The sequence below is a fragment of the Chiloscyllium plagiosum genome, unplaced genomic scaffold, assembly GCF_037043375.1.
Source record: "Chiloscyllium plagiosum isolate Xiang-an unplaced genomic scaffold, Cpla_swu_hap1 HiC_scaffold_1, whole genome shotgun sequence".
Lineage (NCBI taxonomy): Eukaryota > Metazoa > Chordata > Chondrichthyes > Orectolobiformes > Hemiscylliidae > Chiloscyllium > Chiloscyllium plagiosum.
In genome coordinates this window covers 32,867,216-32,893,510 of record NW_028270139.1, presented here as the reverse complement: position 1 = coordinate 32,893,510, position 26,295 = coordinate 32,867,216, and the positions used below count along the sequence as shown (strand labels likewise).

Genomic DNA, 26,295 nt, shown 5'->3' with positions numbered 1-26,295 from the left:
GGACTAATCTAGATATTACTACCCACGAGGACCTACATTTTATATTCTTGCCGAACCACCTATATTTTCTCCTCAGAATTTCATTCTTTTCTCTTCCTGTGATGGTAGTTCCAATGTGTATAATGACTTCCCGCTGGTGCCTCCCCTTTGAGAATATTCTCTGAGACATCTTTGATCCTGGCTCCAGGGAGGCAACGCACCAGTTTGATGTCTGTCATCTGCAGAATTGTCTATCTGTGCCTCTGATTAGAGAGTTTCCTATCACAACTGATGACTTACCCCTCATTACATTCGAGTCAGTCTTGGTACCAAAAACCTGGCTGTCAGTTCCATACTCCCTGGAGATTCCATCACTCCCTTACATTTTCAAAGTTAAAAATCATACATCACCAGATTATAGTCAACAGGTTTATTTAGAAGCACTAGCTTTCGGAGAGCTGCTTCTTCATCAGGTATCTGTAGAGTAGGACCATAAGACACCAAAATTATAGCAATAGATTACAGTGTTGTGCAACTGAAATGATATATTAAACAAACCTGGATTGCTGTGATTAGCATATGTGTCTGAAATGGCAATAGCCACAGGAGACTCCTGCACTATCTACCTACCTCTCCTACCTGGAGGTCATGAATCCACCTGATTGCATCTTTGGTTCATCTCTCCCTGCACCCCAGTAACTGCCATCCATTACACCCCCAAGCTCTTGTAAACTTCTCATTGACTCTAACTGCCTCTCCAATTGATCCATGCGATCCGATAGGATTCACAACCAAACATACTTCCTGCGTCAGTAATATGGAATCTCTCCCTAATCTCCCACATCCAACAAGAAGAGCACATCGTTCTACTAAAGGCAATCTTTGTACCATAACATTCTAAGACCCAAAAAATAGCAGTCTTACTGCTCCAAAAAATGCTGCTGCAGCCCAGTTTAGTATCTTTGTTTTTATATTTTTAAAGTTTTTAATCAAGAGACAGACCCGAGTAAGGCCATATGATCCAAAAAAAACCAACTCTATTCAACCTTTGTCGATTTACAAAAGAAGAACAGTAGGGTTACACTTTAAAATGCTACTTAGCTGCTCCCCTGCTGTGAGCTCCGACACATTGGTTTCTCTAAGGTCAACTTTGAATTTTGCTGTTTGTTTATATTTCCTAGAACAAACTCCGATGTCCAGAGATACTTGAAACCAGACAGCAAAGGCAGCAGCCATGCACCTTTATGCTAGGTCAGACAGCAGTATAGGTTTCTTTCCCCATTTGAATCACTGCCCATGTGGTAACCACCGTTGACTGCCTTCCTCCTATTTAATGTGCCATTGTTTTGATATTTTTATCCCCCAAAGTTCCAAAACAATGCACAGCTTATAAAACAGTAATTATTGTCCCTCGAAGTCAAGGAAATCAGCTCCAACTCTGAAAATACCTCAAAAAAGGAACTGCTCTTCAAAGCCACAATTTCTCCCATCCTCTGCCTTGGATTACCCAGGATCCTTTGAATCGTGCTTCAATATAACCTAAGACAAGACTCATGCTAAATTGAACTAATATTAGAAGATGTTTCCAGCGTGGTTAGAAAAATTAAAAGACCACATGATTTATTCCATACTAACTTTATTTGTCTTAGGGCCTTTAATATTTAATAATTTGTTTTCATAATAAGGGTTAAGTAGAGTATTTCCATGTTTTTGCCTATGTTTAAGTGACAGAGTGTGTGGAATAAAGTCTTTAAGTAATCAAATTTAATGTCTAATCAATAAAGGCATGGTAGAGAAATGCATATGCTGCTGCATTTGGGAACATTTCCTGAGCCCTGGAAAACCACATATTCAGGAAACACTGTCAAGTGCAGCAGCTTGAGATCCAAATTCTGGATCTGAAGCAACATCCGTTGCCATTGTGATATATCACGTATGACCATTTGCTTGACATGGCTTTTTGACACAACATCTCCTGACAATTTGTGCATTTTAATTGAATCATCAATTCATTCACAAAATTAGGAATTTGTGAATTCCTAGTGGATAGTAACAAAGCTGATTTGTTGTAGAGAGATGATTCTGAAACTCGATCCTATCTAGAGTGACTCAAACTTGATGAATTTATTGCTGTGGATGTCAAAGGTAAATGAAGTTGACAGGATTAAAATGTTTTGATTGAATTAATTCTGCATGTTTATGTTCAGTCACAGTCAATTAAATACATCAAATGATTTAATTTGAATTTATAACTTATTTTTCTTGCATTTCAAAAGAGGACCGCCTACGTCAAGGGCAGTTTGCACTTTCTACTGTTCGAAGTTGGCCTTTTTTTTAAGAAGGCACTTTTGAAGCTTCAACTGTCAAATTATTCACAGGATCTGTCATTTTGATCACAATGTCATTTGGTTTGCTATCAGGAGAGAATGTTGGAACAGTGAAAGAAAAGGGTCTGCTCCAGAAATGGCAAACTTCTGTGCAATTATATATAGGAATTTGTTGTGTTAATGAGTGCAAAATAAATATATACTTAGCTGAAAAAACAGAGGATTCATCAAATTATCAAGTTGCTTGTTTTAGAAAGTTAAAGATCAACTTGAATACTAAACAGAAATGTCACTCTGCTTTTTAAGAAGAGTGAAAGAGGAAGAGAATGGAATTTCAGACCAGTTAGCCTAGCATCTGTGTTGGGTAAATTGTTAGCATCTATAATCAAGGATGGAGTAATTGAACACATTAAAAAATTCAGTTAATCAGGGAGAACCAGCAAGGATTCAAAATCAGTAGGTCATGCCTGACAAACCTCATTGAATTTTTGAAGAGGTGTGAGATTATCCATTTCGGACTAAAAAGAATTGATGGTATGAAGTTAAATGCAGTAGATGTGCAAAGAGACTTGAAGGCTCAGGTGCATAGATCTTTAAAATGTCACAAAGAAGTGCTAAAAATAATCAAGAAAGCTAATGAAATGCTGACCTTTATATCCAGAGGACTGGAGTACAAGGTGACAGAAGTTATGCTGCAACTATACAAAACCCTGGAGTATTGAGAGCAGATCTGTGCTCAATACCTTAGGAAGTATATATTGGCCTTGGAGGGAATACAATGTAGTTTTACAAGAATGAGACCTGGACATTAGGATTTAAGTTGAGGAGAAATTGCACACTTTCCCTCGAATTTAGAAGGTTAAGGAGTGATCTGATCAAAGTCTTCAAGATAATAATTAAAGGAAAACACAGCAAAATAAATATAACTATTTTTACCGATTTAGCAATTGTAGAACTTGGGGCAGAGTCTTAAAAAGTAGAGCCAGATCAATCAGGAGAGATGTTAGGAAGCACTTCATGCACATAGAGTGGTAAGAGGTTTGGAACTCTCCTCCACAAATGTCAGTGAATGCTGGATCAGTTATTAATTTTAAATCTGACATAGATAATATCATTGCTTAACAAAGAAATTAAGGGTTATGAGCCAAAGACAGATACATGAAATCAGGCTATACAACAGGCATGATCTTATTGGTGAAACAGACTCAAGGCACTGAATGGCCCACTTCTTTTCCTATGTTCCTCAGAAGGTATATCGTAAACCAAGTGTTAACAGTACTGAAGGCATTGAGAAATATCAGTATAACAGAGTCTGAAATAGACTAATGTATAATCTCAAAATAATTAAAATACCACAAATTAGAACTCCAGGTAGATAATTGACTGGGTTCTCATGCCATGTGTACCAAATGAAGTAGGTCTGATGTTGTGGAAGCACAAACAATGAACTTTAAACATCTTCTGATGTGGAAATTGGCTAGTCTGTAATTTAATGACACAGTGTAACTAGCAGTAGAGCAATATTTTAGAATTCTTTCCAGTGTCCAGTCACATCATATATAATGGAATATTACTGGAAATTAATATAATCAAATATTCTACCAGTCACGGTCTTGGAAAACCAATATGAAATTGGCAATCAATTTATATTTTGACTGTAATTAAGATTAATTATTTTGGATGCTTGCAAAATATTTTTTAAAAATCCATTTATGGTGCAGTTGTCAATTTATTGGCTCAAAAATATGTTGACACCTTTAAATCTTGTAGTCAGAAGCCATTAGTAGCATCAAATGCTGTTAGCAGTTTGCTCAAAGAGGTTATATTAGATATCTGAATGATGCGATTCTGGTTAGGTGAAAGCAAGTGAAATGGTAACACAAATTCTTATGGCACAGACTTTTACAGTAAATGTTAAACAGCAAAAGCTTGGCTCCTAATGAACTGTAGAATTTCAATTGTAGGGGCCTTCACTTATTAGGTTGATGACTCCTCTGTAATGAGTTCTTTAGTTCGTACTGGTCTAGGAAATATAAAAATGATGTTAATTGTAGTAGATCAGATCATTTATTACATAAATAAGCAATAATACCATTGGAGAAATGAGAAAAAAAATCATACATTGAACATACTTATTTATCTTCGTAAAGACAATAAGACTGCACTGGATGCAGTCCATGTGGACTTCTGCAAAACTTTGAAGAAGTTGTTTACAATGGCTTTTTCAAATTAAAGTTCAGGCGAATAAGACAGGGAGCAGTGTAGTAACATAGTTACAAAGGTTGGTGATGGACAGGTATGGGGTTTGTGTTCACTCAATTTGCTTAAGTCTCCCAAGTATTGTATGTTAGTGAGCAATGTTCGATCCAGTTTTGTAAAGTATTACATTCTGGGAAAGGGGATAGGAATGATGGATCCTGAAGATGTGAATGAAGTCAAACCACTGGTACCAAATACATAACTAATCAGAATTGTCTATATTATTCTGATTAAAAATGCAAAAAATGTTTAAATTTGTAAATCTGGGAATAGACTAGAAAAATAAATTATGAAAGCAGCAATTGGGCCACAATTCGATGTAGTGTGTGTAGCATTGGTCTCTCCTTCTAGAAAGCCCAAGAGACATAACAATATAGACAGGTGCAGGGATGATGCAAAGGATGAGAAACTAGAAAAATGTGAATAGTTTGGTCTGTTGCGACTGGAATGGAGGGTATTAGAGTTTGCTGGAGGTGTTCACAGTTATGAGGTTTGACAGAGTAGGTACAGATTATTTATCTCTGATACTTGTTTCTGACTCAGGGGAATGTTGCACGAACAGACAAGTTTCTGGTGTTGAGGCTGGCTGTCATGCAATGAGGCATATGTAGGATTCCAAGAGATCGATTGTGTAAGGGGACTCTCTAGTCTGAGGTACAGACAGACGTTTCCGTGGCCAGCAGCAAAAAAATCAGAATGGTGTGTTGCTTCCCTGGTGCCAGGATCAAGGATGGATTTAAACTAGTAAGGTGGGGTGCGGTGGGGCGGTAAACCCAGGGAAATAGTGAGGAAAAAGATTAATCTGAGACTGGTACAGTTGAGAATAGAGAGTCAAGCAGTCAGATCAGGCAGGGACAAAGCAGAGAACAAAGTAGGACTGATGAATTAAACTGCATTTATTTCAATGCAAGGGGCCTAACTGGGAAGGCAGATGAACTCGGGCCATGGTTAGAAGCATGGGGCTGGGATATTGTAGTAATTATAGAAACATGGCTCAGAGATGGACAGGACTGGCATCTTATATATTCCAGGATACAAATGCTACAGACAGGACAGAAAGGGAGGCAAGAGAGGAGGGGGAGTGGCATTTTGATAAGGGATAGCATTACAACTGTACTGAGAGAAGATGTTCCTGGAAATACATCCAGGGAAGTTATTTGGGTGGAACTGAGAAATAAAGGGATGATCACCTTATTGGGATTGTATTATAGACCCCCCCCCCCCCCCCCCCCTCCGGTAGTCGGAGGGAAATTGAGAAACAAATTTGTAAGGAGATCTCAGTTATCTGTAAGAATAATAGGGTAGTTATGGTAGGGGATTTTAACTTTCCAAATAGACTTGGACTGCCATAGTATTAAGGGTTTAGATGGAGAGGAAATTGTTAAGTGTGCACCAGAAAGTTTGCTGAATCAGTATGTGGATGTACCTGCTAGAGAAGCTGCAAAACTTGACCTACTCTTGGGAAATAAGGCAAGGTAGGTGATTGGGGGATCAGTGGGAGGGCACTTCGGAGAAAGTGACCATAATTCTATTAGTTTTAAAGTAGAGAAGGAAAAGGATAGACCAGATCTAAAAGTTGAAGTTCTAAATTGGAGAAAGGCCAATTTTTGAGGGTATGAGGCAAGAACTTTCAAAAGCTGATTGGGGGCAGATGTTCACAGGTAAAGGGACGGCTGGAAAATGGAAAGCCTTCAGAAATGAGATAACGAGAATCCAGAGAAAGTATATTCCTGTTACGGTGAAAGGAAAGGCTGGTAGGTATAGGCAGTGCTGGATGACTAAAGGGTTTTGTTAACAAAAAGAAAGAAGCATATGTCTGGTATAGACAGGATAGATCGAGTGAATCCTTAGAGTATAAAGGCAGTAGGAGAATACTTAAGAGGGCAAAAAGGGGACATGAGATAGCTTTGGCAAGTAGAGTTAAGGAGAATCCAAAGTGTTTTTACAAGTACATTAAGGACAGAAGGGTAACTGAGGGAGAATAGGGCCCCTCAAAGATCAGCAAGGCAGCCTTTGTGTGGAGCTGCAGGAGATGGGGGGGATACTAACCAAGTATTTTGCATCGATTCTGACCATGGAAAAGGACATGGAAGATATAGACTGTAGGGAAGTAGATGGTGACATCTTGCAAAATGTCCAGATTACAGAGGAGGAAGTGCTGGATGTCTTGTAACGGTTAAAGGTGGATAAATCCCCAACACCTGATAAGGTGTAGTCAAGATTAGAGTGATGCTGGAAAAGCACAGCAGGTCAGACAGCATCCGAGGAGCAGGAAAATCGACCTTTCAGGCAAAAGCCCTTCATCAGGAATGGTGAAATGTACCCTCGACTCTGTGGGAAGCGAGGGAAGTGATTGCTGGCCTCTTGCTGAGATATTTGTATCTTCGATAGTCACAGATGTGGTGCCGAAAGACTGGAGGTTGGCTAACGTGGTTTCACTGTTTAAGAAGGGTGGTAAGGACAAGCCAGGGAACTATAGACCAATGAGCCTGATGTCGGTGGTGGGCAGGTTGTTGGAGGGAATCCTGAGGGACAGGATGTACATGTATTTGGAAAGGCAAGGTCTTATTGGGGATAGTCCAACATGGCTTTGTGTGTGTGAAATCATGTCTCTCAAAATTGATTGATTGAGCTTTTGAAGAAGTAAAAAAGAAGATTGAGGGCAGAGCGGTGGACATGATCTATATGGAGTTGAGTAAGCCGTTCGACAAGGTTCCCCATGGGAGACTGGTTAGCCAGGTTAGATCTCATGGAATACAGGGAGAACTAGCCATTTGGATACAGAACTGGATCAAAGATCGAAGGCAGAGGGTGGTGGTGGAGGGTTGTTTTACAGACTAAAGGCCTATGGCCAATGGAGTGCCACAAGGATCGGTGCTGGGTCCTCTACTTTTTGTCACTTACTTAAATGATTTGGATGCGAGCACTAGAGGTACAGTTAGTAGGTTTGCAGATGACACCAAATTTGGAGGTGTAGTGGACAGCGAAGAGGTTACCTCGGATTACAACAGGATCTTGACCAGATGGGCCAATGGGCTGAGAAGTGGCAGATGGAGTTTAATTCAGATAAATGTGAGGTGCTGCATTTTGGGAACGCAAATCTTAGCAGGATGTATACACTGAATGGTAAGGTCCCAAGGAGGGTTGCTGAACAAAGAGACCTTGGAGTGCAGGTTCATAGCTCCTTGAAAGTGGAGTCGCAGGTAGATAGGGTAGTGAAGAAGGTGTTTGGTATGTTTTCCTTTATTGGTCAGAGTATTGAGTACAGGAGTTGGGAGGTCATGTTGCGGCTGTACAGGACACCAGTTAGGCCACTGTTGGAATATTGCGTACAATTCTGGTCTCCTTCCTATCGGAAAGATGCTGTGAAACTTGAAAGGGTTCAGAAAAGATCTCCAAGGATGTTGCCAGGGTTAGAGGATTTGAGCTATAGGGAGAGGCTGAACAGGCTGGGGCTATTTTCCCTGGAGCGTCGCAGGCTGAGGGGTGATCTTATATTACAAAATTATGAGGGGCATGGATAGGATAAATAGGCAAAGTCTTTTCCCTGGGGTCAGGGAGTCCAGAACTAGAGGGCTAAGGTTTAGGGTGAGAGGGGAAAGATATAAAAGAGACCTAAGGGGCAACGTTTTCACGCAGTGGGTGGTACGTGTATGGAATGAGCTGCCAGAGGATGTGGTGGAGGCTGGTACAATTGCAACATTTAAGAAGCATTTTGATGGGTATATGAATAGGAAGGGTTTGGAGGGATATGGGCCAGGTGCTGGCAGGTGGGACTAGATTGGGTTGGGATATCTGGTCAACATTGGTGGGTTGGACCGAAGGGTCTGTTTCCATGATGTACATCTCTATGACTCTGTGAATGTCCTGGGCTGCTGAAGTGTCCTCCAACTAGGAGGGAACACTCCTGTCTGTTGATTGTTGTGCAGTGCCCATTCATCCGTTGTCGTAGCCTCTGCTCGGTTTCCCCAACGTACCATGCCTCAGGGTATGCAGGCAAGGATGCCCTGAGGCATGGTACATTGGGGGAATTGAGCAAAGACTACAGCAACAGATGAATAGGCACCGCACAACAATCAACAGACAGGAGTGTTCCCTCCCAGTTGGGGAACACTTCAGTGGTCCAGGACATTCGACCTCGGACCTTCGGGTGACCATCCTCCAAAGGCTGACTTCGGGACAGACAGCAGCGAAACGTGGCTGAGCAGAGGCTGATAGCTAAGTTCGGTACCCATAGGGAGGGCCTCAACCGGGACCTAGGGTTCATGTCACACTATACACACTATAGGTGGCCATCATTGCACTGTATACACACACGTAGACACACACACACACACACACACACACACACACTCCTATATACACACACAGACATTTACACGCACCCTTAAAGACACACACACTCTCACATGCATCCTCTCAGAGACTTAGACGACTCTACACTCTCTCTCACACACACACACACACACACACACACACACATACACTCTCTCTTACAGACACTCTCAACCCCCCACCCCAGACTATATATATATATATATACACGTTTGTGGTGTGAATTTGTACTTGCAGAATTATATTGTACTTTGCTCAAAAACTGCATGAATTCATGTAAAACTGTTACCTGACTTTTTAGATTAGAATCAATCTAAACATCATGACACAGACAGAGAACACGGGGCTAACAACTTCAACACCAATTGTTACAGTTAACCTGAGAATGCAACTTTTTTTTAAAATGTTTTGTGATTTACACATGAAAGAAGTGAAACTATCATGGTATTCGAATAGATGAAAGACTCAACAGACAATCAAGGTATTTTTTCAATGTATAATTTCAGTTACATCACACTAAACTTTTGCAGTAAATTCTGTGCCTTACAATTGTGTCCTCCACAACCACCTGATGAAGGAACAACGCTCAGAAAGCTAGTGTGCTTCCAATTAAACCTGTTGGAGTATAACCTGGTGTTATGTGGTTTTTAACTTTGTATATCCCAGTCCAACATCAGTGTCTCCAACATCCTACAGCTCATGTTAAATCTAGTGATATCACAATCTCGTGAATTATTCACATGGACCCATCAGTAACTGGTAGAATTGTCTTACCTTTTATTGAAGTTCGAAATAACTCTCTTTATCCATGGAGTAGTGGGGTCGACACAGACTTTTTTTCCACCCTTAAGGGTAATTCTGTCAGGGAAGCAGAAGTTGTTCTTGCAGAATGATCAAAAATAATACATAAAAACACCAACCGGTGAATTCAGTATTCTAATATAAATGGTCATGGCATCATTTGAGCATATAAACAAGCAAGATAACATCCTGCTCCTCCATACAATAAGATAATGGATAATCTAATTATAACCTCAAATCCACATTGCATATTCCTGATAACTTTTCACCCTATTTACCAGTAATCTATCCATCATTGTCTTAAAGATCTTGCTTCCACCGTTTTTTTCAGGAAGAGTATCCCAAGACTTGTGACATTGACAAAAGTCATCTCATCTGTTCTGGATGGATGATTCTATATATGCTAGTATACACTACTTTCATAGTGAACCTTGGCTTTTCCTGAATCCAGAAGAATGAGAGAAGGTCTTATTGATAAAAATCTTGTGGTGCAATGGTAATGTCCCTACCCTTGGACCAGGAGGCCCAGGTTCAAGTCCTACCTGCTCAGATGTGTAATGTTAATTAGAAAAAATAGGTTCATGTTTGTTTTAAATCCTTGGGGGCATTAAATTTTTAAAATAGTAACCCCTGGTTCTTTGCTCTTCCATAAGAAGAAACCTCCTGTCCACATTCAGCCTGTCAAGATTCCTCAACATGTATGTTTCAATTAAGCCACGTTTTGCTCTTCTCAACTCTAGAAGGTATAAGTCCATGAGCAGCAAAATCGACGTTTCGGGCAAAAGCCCTTCATCAGGAATAAAGGCAAAAAGCCTGAAGCGTGGAGAGATAAGCTAGAGGAGGGTGGGAGTGGGGAGAAAGTAGCATAGAGTACAATAGGTGAGTGGGGGAGGAGATGAAGGTGATAGGTCAGGGAGGAGAGGGTGGAGTGGATAGGTGGAAAAGGAGATAGGCAGGTCGGCACGACATGGTTGAAGAGCTTCAGGGCAGAGGAAATGACCTGGGAGTTGCAGTGGGAGAGGGACTCCCTGAGATTCTTGTAGAGAGAGGAGGAAAACTTCTTCAAGGCAGGCATCCTTGCAAGAGGATTCACAGTAGGGTTAAAATCAATGAGGTAAAAACAATGACTGCAGATGCTGGAAACCAGATTCTGGATCAGTGGTGCTGGAAGAGCACAGCAATTCAGGCAGCATCCGACGAGCAGCAAAATCGACTCACTTTCTGTAGGATCCATGCTTATGTTGTTAAGTCTTTTCCAAATACTTACTTAAACTCTTACCTGTTTACACATTTCTGGTTAGCTTTTCCCTTATACTCTAATTTCCCCTCTTTTTATGACTTCATTTTATCAAAATTATTCTGTCCAATCTTCTGCCTGTCATTTCATAATTACATCTCTTTCTTCAATTTTTGATGCTATCTTTAACCTTTCTAATTAACCATGAATGTGAGTCTGTCCCTTCGAATTTTTCTTACGCATTAATTGATAGACATATTATAGCAATCTTTTCACCTAATTTGTCAATTTATTTTAGTCAACTCTGCTTTCATACCCTTTATAATACTCTTACTTATTTTAAAAAGATAGTCTTGGGTTCACTTCCATCTCCCTCAATCTGACTGACTGACTGTAAAATTTACTTATACAATGTTACTATCATTTAAGGTGTCTCCACTATGGGATCATTAATCAATCCTGTGTCACTGTGCAGTATCAGCTCCAGTACAGCCTGTTCTCTAGTTAGCTCCAGACTACATTGTTTTAGGATAAATTTTTAGAACATTCTTTCAATACATCGTCCAAGCTGCCCTTGCACATCTGACACTTTCAGTCTATATGTAGATTAAAATCTGTAGAATAATTATTGCAGTTCTTTTCTGACAAGCTTCCATTATTTCTTCCTTTATGCTCCATTCTACAATGTGTTTACTTTTAGGTGCTATCTACACCACTGGCATAAATGACTTTGTTTTTGGGTGTTCAGGTCAATTGTTCCCTGAAGGTGGCAACACAGGTCAGTAGAGTGGTCAAGAAGGCATATGGTATGCTTTCCTTTATCGGATGGGGTATTGAATACAAGAGTTGGCAGGTCATGTTACAGTTTTATCAGACTTTGGTTCGGCCACATTTGGAATACTGCATAAAATTCTGGTTGCCACATTACCAAAAGGATGTGAATACTTTGGAGAGGGTGTAGGGGAGATTCACCAGGATGTTGCCTAGTATAGAGGATGCTAGCTATGAGGAGAGGTTGAGTAGATTAAGATTATTTTCATTGGAAAGGAGGAGGTTGAGCTGGGACCTGATTGAGGCCTACAAAATCATGAGGGATGTTGGATAGCAAGAAACCTTTGTCCCCCATAGTGGGGCACTCAATTACAAGGGGTCACTAGTTCAAAGTGAGAGGGGAGATACACGTGGAAAGTTCTTCACATAGAGGGTGGTGGGTGCCTGAAAGGCATTGCCAGCGAAGGTAGTGGTGGTGGTGGTGGGGAAACAATAGCGTCATTTAAGATGTATCTAGATGGATACGTGAATGGGTAGGGAGCAAAGGAATATGGATTCTTAGAAAATAGGTGACAAGTTTAGGTAGATGATCTGGATGGGTGCAGGCTTGGAGGGCCGAAGGGCATGTTTCTGTGCTATAAGGTTCTTTGTTCTTTGTTCATTCTCAGCTCAACTGTTTCCATATCCTAGTTTCCTGAATTTAGGTTAACACTATGCCACGATCATAATTAACTAACAGAGCCATTCCTCCACCTTTTCATAGATTTCTGTAATTCCTAAACATCTTGTAGATTAGATTAGATTACTTCGTGTGGAAACAGGCCCTTTGGCCCAACAAGTCCACACCGACCCTCAGAAGAGCAACCCACACAGCCCCATTCCCCTACATTTACTCCTTCATCTAATACTACGGGCAATTTAGCATGACCAATTCACCTAACCTGCACATTTTTGGACTGTGGGAGGAAACCGGAGACCCAGAGGAAACCCACAAAGACTCGGGGAGAATGTGCAAAGTCCACACATAGTTGCTCGAGGCGGGATTTGAACCCGGGTCTCTGGTGCTGTAAGGCAGCAGTACTCACCACTGTGCTACCATGCCGTACTTTTTGATTCAGGTCCCAATTCCTGTCACTCTAAAGCCATGTTTCTGAAATATTCACCGCAACATAACTTGCTTATTTCTATTTCTACTGTCAGTTCATCTGTTTTGTTTGGAATGAAATCTGCATTTGTTTATAAAATGTAGGCCAGTACTTATTTTCCACACCTAACTGCAGAGTTACTGCAATCTTTGGGGTGTAGCTAGAGCCATAATGCTTCTAGGAAGGGTATTCTAGGATTTTAACCCAGCAACAGTGAAACCAATAAAACCAACATTTCATTTGTCTTCCTAATTATTTCTGTAGCTGCATCCTAACTGTGTTTAATGTATGAAGACAGCATTTTAAAATTCTTTAATGTGATGTTAATGATGTTGACAGGGCCATGTCCATCTCTAACTGTGCTTGAGAAATTGGTGTTGGGCAGCTCCTTTGGACTTCTGCAGTCCACCTGATGGAAGTAAAGGTACAGTCCTTATAGGAAGGGAATGTCATTTTTTTCCTAACACGGCAGCAGTGAAGGGATGGCAATATCAGAATAGTATGTGATTTGGATGGGAACTCACAGATGGTGCTGTTCCCAATGTCTCTGGTGCCCTTGTCCTTTTAGATGGTAGAGGTTGAGAGTTCACAAGGTGCTGTCGAGGCAAGTTACTGCTGTGCTGCCACTGTGTGCAGGTGATGAAGGAAATGAATCTTTTAAAATGTGGTGAATGGGATGCCACTCAAATGGGCTGCTTTGTTCTGTACAGTGTTGAGCTTGTTGAATGTTGCTGGAGCTGGATTTATTCAAGCAGGTGAAGTATAAAAGAGGAGTCTCCTGATGTGCCTTATCGATGGCATACAGGGTTTGAGAAACCAGAAGGTGAGTTATTTGCCCAAGAATTCCCAGCTTCTGACCTGCTTTTGCTGCCATAATGTCAATTTGAATGATTTAGTTATGTTTCTGGTTGATGGAAAATTTGACCAGATTAGAAACTAAACAATTGTCTAGCATCTATACATGTTTATTCAGTTTGGAATAGGTAAATGATTAGTTAATGCTTTAGTTTTATTGTCACCTGCTCAAAGTTCCTTTTCCAAGAAACCAAACCAACTAAATGATTGATTTCTTTGAGGGTAACCTGAAAATGGGTCCATGGAGGGACTCTGGGACAGCAGCTGCTAGTTAAAGCTAACAACCTTGGTATAAAACTCAATTAAGGCTTTTCATTCAACCTTGCTTAATTGGGAGTCTACAGAAATTTAAGTTCAATAGTCTGCGGAAATATAAAAGAAGTCAATTCAGTGAACAACACCATTGTTCAATCTCCTGCTCTGGAATAAGAACAGCTCAACTGAATGGCCATTGTGAACAGCTTGTTAACAAGCCTCACAAACCGCTTAAGATGTAGTAAGAAAAAAAAGTGAGATCAGGTTGATTGAATGTGTGTGTAAAGACTTAAGAAGCAAATAGCAGATAAATGAGACTAAAGCTGAGATTTTCAACCCAAGATTTAGAGAAAGCTTGGCATTTTATAGGAATCTTTGAAATCAATCAAAAGTCTGTCTCTGAAAAGCAATGTAAGTAAGAGATTTGGAATTATGCGCAGTTGGTGTTAGAAAAGATCTCTCCGTGAAGACTTTAGTCAACCAATCCAGAGTGGTTAGAGAAGTTGAGAAGACTTGGGCACCAAGAAATGGAAGAAGAAGCAGCAGTTCACACATCAGTCATCCTGGATTGTGCTTTAAGTCCTACCTGCACATTGAGCTATCAGACTGGTGTATCTCTGGGCTGTGGGTATCTGCGCATATACTCTCCTCCCAAGTTGTTGTTTCCTTTATCTCCAAGTAAAACTCTATTCTTTTATGAATTTAACACTCTTTGTTTACTTCTGTACCTATGTTCTCAAAAACAGTTCTCTACTGTAATGTCTAGGACTCCTCTCTTCTCGTGTTTATTCTCGACTGATGCCTTGTCACTGGTGTCAGGATCAGTTGCATCATTATGATTTTCATGAATCTCATTCCACAACTTGAGACAGGTGTATGCTTTTGTTGCATATAGTGTGACTGAAATTCTGATTAAACTATCGTACTGATTGATACTCTCAACTTTTCAAAGATTGAAACAAGTATACTGTCAGGGTATTGATGGTGTGGGTTTTAGTGTTGGCAATGCTGTTGAGTGTTGGAGGGAGATGATTAGATATTGCCTTGTTGGAGATGGCCAGTGCTGCCATATCTGCATCCTGTTACATCATTGGCATTGCTAGGTTATGTGAAGGCTAGGGGCTGTCATGGAAGCTATGCCTAATGGCTTGTGCCCAATGTTTGAATCTTTGTGACGTTTGCAGCTGTTCTGAAAAATCTCTGGCCCATTTGCAGGCGTTTACTAGAACAGTGAAGGCATTTGCCTCCAGCCAGCGACTGCTTCAAATGTGTCAAATAAACATGATTCAGATTTGGAAACTCTCTCCTATATAGTCCTGTTTTCTGGTTCTACTATATGAAAATTGATTCAAAATTAATTCAACTCTTTTTTTTTATCTTTAGAAGGTTTTTATTCTGTTTTGATTTGAGCAGTTCAATGTTGCTGCATTTAAGGAAATACAATTTGCTTCAGGACTTACATAATTTCTACTTTCCTGCAGAAGGACCCCTGGTAAAAGATATTGACATCTTGAAACCTTCTTGGATGAATGAAGTTAGAGATGACTTTCGCACATTTGCATCTTGAGTTTGTTAGCGTTCCCACACAGAGGCCTGTAATAAGAGGAAGGAATTAGATGAAAAGGCCCAAGAGCAAGAGAAACTCAAAGTGGCCAAATAAAAGTGATAAAATATGAATTACGTCGACAAAGAAAATGCACATAGAATGTACAGCACAGAAACTAGCCATTCAGTTCAATTATTTAATGCTAGTGGTTGTGGTCCACACCAGATTCCTCCATCTCCATTGTTTTTTATCATTTATCCACTTTTTCCTTGAACACATCTATGCTAATTATCTCATTTATTCCTAGTAGTAATGAGTTCCACATTTTAATCACTCTAAGAATAAATAATAATTAGTTTAATTAGTTAAATAATATAAATCTTTGAAGTTCTGACTGTGTGCTGTTCAGTAATATTGACAATTCTTATATTTATGGCCTTAGTTTTGGTCACTTTCTCAAATTTGGTATATTTCAGCTATTTATAGCTTGATGTAGACAACATTTGTATGGTATAGTAGTACCAGTCATCCTGCGCCTTTGCTGTAGTAAATGGGGATTTTTGACCAAACAGCAATGCTAAAGTCATTGATTGGAAATTGGTCCACGTTTGATAGTACTGAGATCTCACCTCAAGTTGAATTATACACAGTGGTTTAAGAGCTTGTGAGCACTGTATGAGAGTCTGCAAGAGCAGGTCAGAGGCAGGAAATTCTGACTCCCCAAGGCCTGTCCATCATCTACCATAAATGTAGGAGTGTGATGGAATATTGTCCATTTGCCTGGATGGGTGTGGCTCCAACAACACTTGAAGCTTGATAACATCCAGGGCAAAGTAGTGCATTTGATTGCCACCATATCCACAAACATTCAATCACTCCACCATCGTCATTCAGTAGCAGTAGAGTATACCATGAACAAGATAGAGTCATAGAGCTAAATAGCACAGAACTAGATCCCTTGGTTCAACTCGTTCATACTAACCAGATATCCGAAATGAATCTAGTCCCATTTGGCCCATATCCCTCTAAACCCTTCCTATTCATATACCCATCAAGAAGCCTTTTAAATGTTGTAATTGTACAAACCTCCACTTCTGTTTCTGGCAGCTCATTCTATAAATGCAACCACCCTTTGCATAAAAATTTGCCCCTTGGGTCCCTTTTAAATCTTTCCCCTCTCTCCCTAAACCTTTGCCCTCTAGATTTGGACTCCCCGCCCCACCCCTTGTCTATTTATGTTATCCATGCCTCTCATGATTTTATAAACCTCTATAAGGACACCACTCAGCCTCCAGTGCTCCAGGGAAAATAACCCCAGTCTGTTCACCTCCTTATAGCTCAAACCCTCCAACCCTAGCAACATCCATGTAAATCTTTTCTGAACCTTTTCAAGTTTCACAACATCCTTCCTTTTTAGCAGGGAGACCAGAATTCTAGACAGTATTTCAATATTAGCTTAACCAATGCCTTTACAGCTGCAACATGACCTCCTAGTTCCTATACTCAATGCATTGACGAATAAAGGCAAGCATGTCAAATATGGCCTTCACTCTACTTTCTACCTGTGACTCCATTTTTAAGAAATTAAGAAATTACTCCAAAGTTCCATTATTCAGTAACATCTCCCCAGGACCTTACCATTAACTGTATTAGTCCTGCCTTGATTTGCCTTTCCAAAATGCAGCACATACCATTTATCTAAACTGAACTACATTTGCCACTCCTTGGCCCATTGGCCCAAGATCAAGATTCTGTTGTACTCTGAGGTAACCTTCTTCACAGTCCACTACATCTCCAATTTTGGTGTCAACTGCAAACTAACTAACCAAACTTCCTATATTCTCATCCAAATCATTTATATAAATGACAAAAAGCAGTGGACCCAGCAATGATCGTTGTGGTACACCACTGGTCACAGGTTCCAGTCTGAAAAGCAATGCTCCACCACCACCCTCTCGCTCCTACCTTTGAGCCATTTCTGTATCCAAATGGCTAGTTGTACCTCTTTTCCATATGATCTAACCTTCCTGACCAGTCTCCCATGGGGAACCACAAATCCATATAGATCATGTCCACTGCTCTGCCCTCACCAAAACTTCAATTTCTCTAGTCATTAAGCATTCCGTACCAACCTTGCCCTTTGCCCTCAGTAGAACGTACTGTCTCTGGACTCCAGTTTTCTCATTTTTGAAGGCTTTCTATTTCTCAGTCATCCCTTTACCTGTGAATATCCTCTCCCTATCAACTTTCGAAAGTTCTTGTCTAATACCATCAAAATTGACCTTCCTCCAATTTAGAACTTTAACTTTTAGATCTGGTCTGTCCTTTTCCATCGCGGTTTAAAAACTAATAGAATTATGATCACTGGCCCCAAAATGCTGCCCTATGTCAGTCACCTGCCCTGCCTTATTTTGCAAGAGTAGGTCAGGTTTTGTACCTTCTCTACTAGGCACAGCCACATACTGAATCTGTACTACAGAAATTCACCAAGGCTTCTTAGTACCTTCCAAACATGACCACTTCCATCCAGAATGCTAAAGGGAGTAGCTAAATGAGAGCACCACCTGAAAAGTCCAAGTCACACACCATCCTGTCTTGAAAATATATTGCTGTTCCTTCACTGTTGCTGGGTCAAAGCCATACAACTCCTTCCCTCTCAGCCTTGTGGGTCTACTTGAACTGCTGCAGTCCATTTTGTATCGAAAAGCAACCCTCGACCAGAGGCTGGATCATATGGAAGTCCTGATGCTGGTTCCTAAATACCAGTGGATCTCCTACATGCAGGCAGTATGCAGCTTTCACTCGTTCTCTGATCTAGAACTAAATCCCTGTATGATATTGCGAGCTGTACCAGTTAAAATGGATAGTTGTTTTCCCTAAGGTTGACTGAAGTGAAAGCTTGAGTTTAGGGACACCAATGTGTTAGAGTACAACCTGGTTACTTCAGGAGCCCTGGATGGATCACCTGCCTCCATCCCATTGCCAGTGAAATTCTTGGAAATTCTATTCATCTTGCCTTCAGTGTAGACCGCAGCAGGATCTTAACCAAGCAAGAACTGACCTGAATTCTTCAAGAGCTTAAAAATATCCTAAATCATTACTAGGTTTCACTTGGAAGGAATAAACTGGTCTGCAGGTGAGAAATGAAGATCTGAGTATAGTGATTATAACTGGGTCTGCCAGGTGGACCTCCATAAAATGAGTTCCCTGACTGGGGCTGTTAATCGGGTCCACTCAGGGAGTCCTGGCTGCCAGATATAAACAGGAGTGTCAGAGGTTCTGCTTATTTTGAGAGTTGACTCTGAGGGAGATGAATCAGTGTCAAGGACTTTCTAGGTATAAATAAATGGTGACTTAGTAAGGGACACTGTGGAGTTATTTCACTGAGAAACCGTTTTTGTTGTCACCCCAGAAAGAACAGAGCATGCCTTACAGATTTGTAAAATGTATTTGAGCAGATCCTGTGAAAAATGTTATTCATTTGTTTGAATATCTGTCTTCCTTATTCTCTGCACACTTCAAATGTCCCACTGTTTCAAGCAAATATCTAGTTCCCTTTTTTAAAGAAATTATGAACAATATTTCTGTGGTTGCTCTGAACTTTAACTTTCCTCTTCTGTAAATGAGCTTTTCTAACCACAGCGAGGAACCTGACTGGGCAGAGAGGAGCCATTGATCTCTTGATTTCAATTTCAGAGAAATAACATGATACTCACTGAACTGTCCAGTTTCTCAACATCACACATCATGTGGCCTAGTTGATAACCTAGATTCTTAACTACAAATTGGTACACAAGGGGTAAGAGGCACTTGGATCATTTACTGATCATTTGTAATGTATGCTTGTGATTATGTTCCGGCACTTGATGTAAAGTGCTCTCTCTTTGTCTGTACCTCTTTTTTTTTTCTCCTCTCTCTCCTGCACTTCCAATCTGTTAATTAGAAGCTAGATTGAGTAGAATGTGCGTAAAAGCACTTTTTATTAAACTAAAGTGATTTAATCAACGCCAAGTAAGCATGTTGGAAAACTGATCTTTGGTTTGGTAGTAAATGTCTCTGGCATTAAATATTTTGCCTTACCTTTCAGCCTTTTTGCATGGATAGAGGCAAAAAAATGCTTTGATCGCGAGAAGTTTTTTTTTCCACCACCAGGAAGAAAGGAAACGCCCAAGTGGCCAGTGACAAGCAGTGCCCTTCACATCAAAAGGCAATGCTGTGTGATCAAACAGTGAAGGGGAGGGCAAGGATTAAATCAAAATAGAGTTGGAGGGGAAAATAATGCACTCCACTCCCTATGGCCCCCACCTCTCCCTGAACAACTCCAGGGTGTTGGTGGACACCGCGTGCTCCTTTTCCAGAGACACCCGGGCTCTAACGTAACCATGGAAGAGGGGCAGGCAGTTGGCCCTAACGACCCCCTCCACGGCCCACTGCCTGGACCTGTTTATGGCCAGTTTGGCCAGGCCCAGGAGCAGACCCACGAGGAGGTCTGCCAGACCTGCCCTCCCTCCTCCATACCGGGTGCCTGAAGATCAGGAGTGTGGGACTGAAGTGCAACCAAAAGCAGAGGAGGAGGTTTTTAAGAAAATCAAAAATGGAGTGCAAATGCCTACACCCAATATACACATGGTCCACAGACTCTACATCACCACAGAACAAGCAGGTGGGCTGAGAGTCCATGAACTACCGCAATCTGCGGTTGCAGGGGACCACTGCGTGCAGCACCCTCCACCCCAGATCCCCGAGAGAAAGGGGGAGGACTCCCGCATAGACAGCCCTCCAGTGGGGATCCCCACTGCCCGGTGGAAAATGGGCACGCCAAGGCATGTCCGGATGATGGATGGGAGAGAAGAGGTGTACGGTGTGCAGCAGCAGTCGATACAGGGCTCGCCTTTTTACGTCCTTAAAAGGGACAAAATTAAAATTCCGAAGACGGCTCAGGTTGTGGGGCACAGGCTCCCGTGGGAGCAAGTAGTTTTATAATGTCTTTCAGAGTCAGCTTCGAATAATGACTTTATGTAGTCGTTGAGTTTGTAGACTTTTCTAGCAGATTGGAAGATTGAATGGTAAAAGGGGAACCATAAATTTAAGAGTGTCATACTTGCAAATTTTATTACCATCAAATATCTTTTCAGTTGGAATTATTCACCTTTTTTTCCACTTGTCTTCACCAACGTGTTATGATGTATTCAATTAAGGTAATTTTTAATATGGCTTTTCTCTGGATTCATTAAATATGCAATGAGAGCACTGAACAGACTGGTGACTATGAACTGATACCTACTCAAATTGAGTCTGGGCTTTTTGAACACTGAACATCAGGTTTACAGGTTGCTAACATGCAAAGCAAACATGAAATGGGGCAAGGTTTTTCACCCCACCACACTGGCTGGGAACTAAGCTGGTAAGACACTGAAAATAGCCCACTCGTCAGTCTGACAGTTACCAGTTGGATCCAGCTTGGGCCATTCTCTGGGTAATTGGAATATGGCGAGGAGACAATCGAATACTGAGAAACCTATTGGTTCCTATTGCCTATGGTCAGACCACTTTATATAGGCTTAGACACCTTCCCCATCTGCCTGAGCTCAGCAACAGTCACTAGCCTCTCTATTAAGGCATTCCCTTCTCTCTTACCTCTGCTGTCTCCTACCACCCCACCATTCTACTGCCAACTCTAGCAATTTCCACAACAATGGCATCTTTATAGGTATTTATTTCATATTCGAAAAGATGGTAGAGAAGGTGCCTCCACTTTTATTTGAAGTCACCCCTCCCTTTTCCTGATGTATGTTTATGATAATATTAAATATGGATGATCGACTTTGAAAACCTTTGCCTGATATTATATCTGGAACTTCATAAAAGCATTTCAGCACTTTACAGTCATAAAGGGCAGAAACAGACTCTTCCTTTGGACCAACTAATCCTGTTGCTTGCATTTAGCCCACATCCCTTGAAACTCTTTCTTTCCATGTTTCCATGTGCCTTTTAAATGGATGTAAGCTTGCTCACTGAGCTTGAAGGTTCATTTCCAGATGTTTCATTACCCTACTAGGTAACATCTTCAGTGGGTCTCAGGTGAAGCACTGCTGAAAATTCCTGCTTTCTATTTATATTTTTGGGTTTCTTTGGGTTGGTGAAGTCACTTCCTGTGCCTTTTCTCAGGGGCTGGTAGATGGGGCCTAACTCAATGTTAAAGCTTTTAAATCTCGTAATTTTACTTGCCTCTACCATTTTGTCTGGCAGCTTGTTCCATATACACACCACCTCTCACCTAAAACCTGTGCCTTTTAGCATTGGTCACCTACCTTGGGGAGTAGATGTTGGCTAGTCACCTTATCTATGCCCTTCATGACTTTATAAACCTCTAGAAGATCACCTCTTGGCCACCTACGCTCCAGGGAAAAATGTCCCAGCTTATCCTTGTAAATCTTTTTGGCACCCTTTAATAACGTTCTTCCTCTAGGAGGGCAACAAGAATTGTACTCAGTGCTCCAAATATGGCCTTACAGACATAATATGATGTCCTAACTCCTGTACTCAAGACTCTGACTGATGAAGGCAAATGTGCCAAAAGCTGGGTTCACCATCCTGACTATCTGTATTGCCACTTTCAAGGAATTGTGTAACTGCTCCTCTATGACTCTTATTCGACAACACTCTCCAGGGCCCTACTGTTATCTGTGCGCATCCTGGCCTGGTTTGTCTTACCAAAACACTTCATATTTATCTAAATTAAACACCATTTGCCATTCTTTGCCACACAGGCCTAGTTGATCAAGATATTGTTGTTTTATAAAGAGACCTAAAAACACTGACTTAAAATGGCCACAGCTATCACTTCACGCACAAGTCGGTCAGGTTTCATGAAACCTATGTGGGTATGCAAGAGACAACCGAAGTTGAACTTATCATTTTTCACCATTGAATGAACCAAATCAACTAGCCCATCCCACAAACCACCCAGGAGGATTGAAAATGTTCTCCACTCCGATCTGATTTGTTCCATTGTGAGAATCTTCACATGTTGGCAATGAATGCATTGCATACCATTATTAAGATTGAAAAGCAAAAGAAACTTCAGATATTACTTGATAAAAGCTGAATATACTGGACATCTGAAATAAAAACAAAGCTAGAGAAACTCAGCAAATCTAGCAATAACAGTAAATAGGGAAACAGAACTTAAGAATCTGGTCCAATATGACTTGTCTTTGGAATAGATAGCCGATTTCTTTTTAAAGCAGCTTTATGGAGAAAAGTGGAGGAAATGGAATTGAAACAGATTCGAAAAGGCTGTCTTTTTTTTCTTTTCTTTCCTCTCTCTCTCCGAGGTATGATAGCACTGACTAGAATGATACATCAGGAAACTGAGAACTTAAAAGATAAATATTATTCTCAACCACTGACAATCTCATAAGTCAATTACTTAACTATGGTCTCAGGTTAAAATCATAGTCCTCAAGGACATCCACAAAGATTCAACTATATCTTATTATATCTTCCTTCATACTGGATACTATCCCCTTTTAGTTTTGTATGTGTGACTGCATTGAGCCTGTATACTTAACATCATTATTAATGGTCTTGGGGTCAGCAGCTAATAACCTTGCTGTTTATTTTTAGATCAAATAAACCTTTTATTTGGTTCCTTGTCTCTACAGCAAAAATGAACTAACTTACATTTTAATTGGAAAATGGTATAGCCAAGTGCTTTAAAAAAGACCAAAACCTTGGTTGTGAGGTTGGAAAAAGAGGGTCTGTTCACCTCTCTGCACTTGGTTGTTGTACCTGGCATCCTGCAATTGTTTTCATGTGGAGGACCTCCTCTAGGTTGTACGGTTTCGAGAACTCATCTGGACTGGGAGTTCAACCTATGGTCACAAACTGGCTACAGGGGAAAATTCTGCTGAAGAGTTGGTTCTTTTCTAGTGCTCTTATGATATTGCTGGCAGGCAAGTTGTGGGAATCCCATTTTCTCTGAACACTTCTGGCAGACAAAAGGCTTGACACAGTAAACAACATGGGAAGCAGCATACTGGCACTAGTTTACTGGCAAAAACTAACGCTGTGGCCTGTTTCAGTTAGAAACAAAAACAAATTGCAGATGCTAGAATCCAAAGTAGACAGGCAGGAGGCTGGGAGAACACAGCAGGCCAGGCAGCATCAGGAGGTGGAGAATTTGATGTTTCGGGTGTAGCCCTACTTCAGATCCTGTGGCCTATTTTAGTGGTCTGTTTCTTTTTCATTCATGCTGGCCATGAAATTATGTGTCAGAAACAAAAGGAACAATTCCATCTTTATTTTCGTCTCTATTTAATCTGCGAACTATTTAACCAGAAAGCTGTCTTTTTTTCGTAAAGCTATATCTGAATTCAAGATTTTCAATCATGCTCCCTTTCTTATTTGGTTGATGCATCCTTACAGGACTGCCTTTCCCCAACTTAATTTCTCCGCTGCACTGGTTTCTGTATTTCTGCTGCTGTCACATATCAGTAAAAGACGCAAAACTGTCTTCAACTATCAGAATATGTCACAAATTGTAAAAGCAAAATTCAAAAGGTAATGTTTCACTTGCCAGACAAATAAAAGGAACAGTCTACCTACAATGAAACCGAGTGTGTATTTGAGGACTTGAGCAACTTTCACTGAAGGGCAACTAAAGCAGTCATAGTCATAGAGATGTACAGCATGGAAACAGACCCTTCAGTCCAACCCGTCTATGCCAACCAGATATCCCAGCCCAATCTAGACCCACCTGCCAGCACCCAAACCCTTCCTATTCATACATCCATCCAGATGCTTTTTAAATGTTGCAATTGTACTAGCCTCCACCACTTCCTCTGGCAGCTCATTCCATACACATACCACTCTCTGTGTGAAAAAGTTGCCCGTTAGGTCTCTTTTATGCCTTTTTCCCTCTCACCCTAAACCTGTGCCCTCTGGATTTGGACTCTCCGACCTCAGGAAAATAAAACTTTGTCTATTTATCCTATCCATGCCCCTCATGATTTTATAAACTTCTATAAGGTCATCCCTCAGCTTCCAATGCTCCAGGAAAACAGCCCCAGCCTATTCAACCTCTCCCTATAGGTCAAATCCTCAATTAAATTTTTATCAGCTTTTACTCTCAAATGTTTAGTCCACAGGTTCTTTGCCTTTCCAGTCTTCTAAATTTAACGACTTTGAGTCATAGAGTCATACAGCATAGAAACACACCCTTTGGTCCAACTCATCCATGCCGACTAAGTTTCCCAAACTAAACTCGTTTCACTTGCCTACATTTGGCCTGTATCCTTCTAAACCTTTACTGTCCATGTATCCATTCAAGTCTTCTACAAACTTTCAGAAGCTTATCAGGAAGAATTTGTGTAATTGGAAATTTGTTTTAGTGATGCCAAAGGCATTATTTCATGTAACAAAATTTCAGATTTCAAAGTTTTTTTTGTTCACATTAACATAAAAGCTGGCCACAGTTGACTGTAGTAACCTCAGGGATTGGCTCACCTCAGCTGGGTTCTTCACTAAGGGAAAAACTGGGCTTATCCATAGTCAGTAGCTAAAACTTGGAAACAGTTTGTATACTAGTCTGCTACACTGCTAAGTGGTGTGGGACAAGGGATAAAGAAACCAGGCAAATTAAAAAAAAATTGCAGTTTATTTCACAGGAAGCAAACTGCACTTCAGAATTCCTGTACAGTAGGAATTTTACGTTTGAACAATGTGTATGCTTATTAAAATTAATTCATTTGACACCACTGTAATTGAATCTCCTAAACTAACTGCTGCCCAGAACTTTGGAGTACAATTCATACAATATGTTAATTGAATGCTTTCTTTAAACTTTCAATAAATTTAATTAGGCAATTATTTTAAAGCTTTGTTTATTTACAATAGAAAATTTTCGGGTGGAGGTTGTAAGCAATTAGGAATAAAATAGATACCCATGTTGATTATCTTTAATAATATGGAGGAAACTATCTTACCATGAGTGGCGAAGCAGATCACAACTGTTCCCAGCAGCAAACATATCATTTGAATTTTCATTGTTGAATTCGGTTCTCTTCTAATTTTCAGTCTCAGAAATGAGAAGACTTCAGAATGTTAGTTTGGCACATTTGGATCTTATATTTAGTAGAAAGATTTGAGGAAGTTATAAACAATGTATGTTGTCAGAGTCTCAAGAACTGCGTCATTCCACTTAAATTATGTTTAATCCTGTATTCTTTGGTGCATTCTGAAATTTGATGAGCATTTCTGCTTAACAAAATACCCCATTGAAAAATTTCTACCAGTAATTTCTGCTTTTTTCAGCTGCAACAGCTCCAATCATCTATGATGATTGTATTTTTTTTTTGCCTGTGCCTTATGTTACCATACAAAATAAACCAAACTTTATCTGAAAGATTTAGTGAATTGTATTACGTTGTCTAATCTCACAAACGAGTGCTTGAAACCCCATCTTGTTAATGTAGTGGACAAAAGTCTAAAATGCACTTACATATAAATCATAGAATTGTAACAAAAGGAGAAATGGGGCAAACTAAGGACCAAAAAGAGGATTATGCCAAACAGTGGGCATTTTTGAGATTTGCAATTGACTCCACTGAGAAAGAAGATACTGCTGAAGTGATAGCAAAATAAACCAGGTAGCTGTTAACAGTTGTTAATTAACTTGATTGAATTATTTTAATGAGGTACCAGAAAAGGTTGGGGTGTTGGCAATATGGTTATGCATGGCTTACAAAATGCCTGTAATGAAGTGTCACATTACAGGTCTGT

At 40.4% G+C, this 26,295-nt stretch overlaps 1 protein-coding gene across 1 annotated transcript; it reads right to left on the bottom strand.

Annotated features, from left to right (window-relative positions):
* Positions 1-1,960: 1,960 nt before the first annotated feature.
* Positions 1,961-25,682, bottom strand: LOC122555799 (interleukin-8-like). The gene is made up of 4 exons (XM_043701946.2): positions 25,500-25,682; positions 15,425-15,557; positions 9,675-9,758; positions 1,961-4,329 (listed from the first exon to the last, which is right to left on the bottom strand). Exons 1-4 carry the CDS (start codon positions 25,558-25,560, stop codon positions 4,284-4,286), a joined length of 324 nt encoding a protein of 107 aa, XP_043557881.2. The 5' UTR covers positions 25,561-25,682; the 3' UTR covers positions 1,961-4,283.
* Positions 25,683-26,295: the final 613 nt, after the last annotated feature.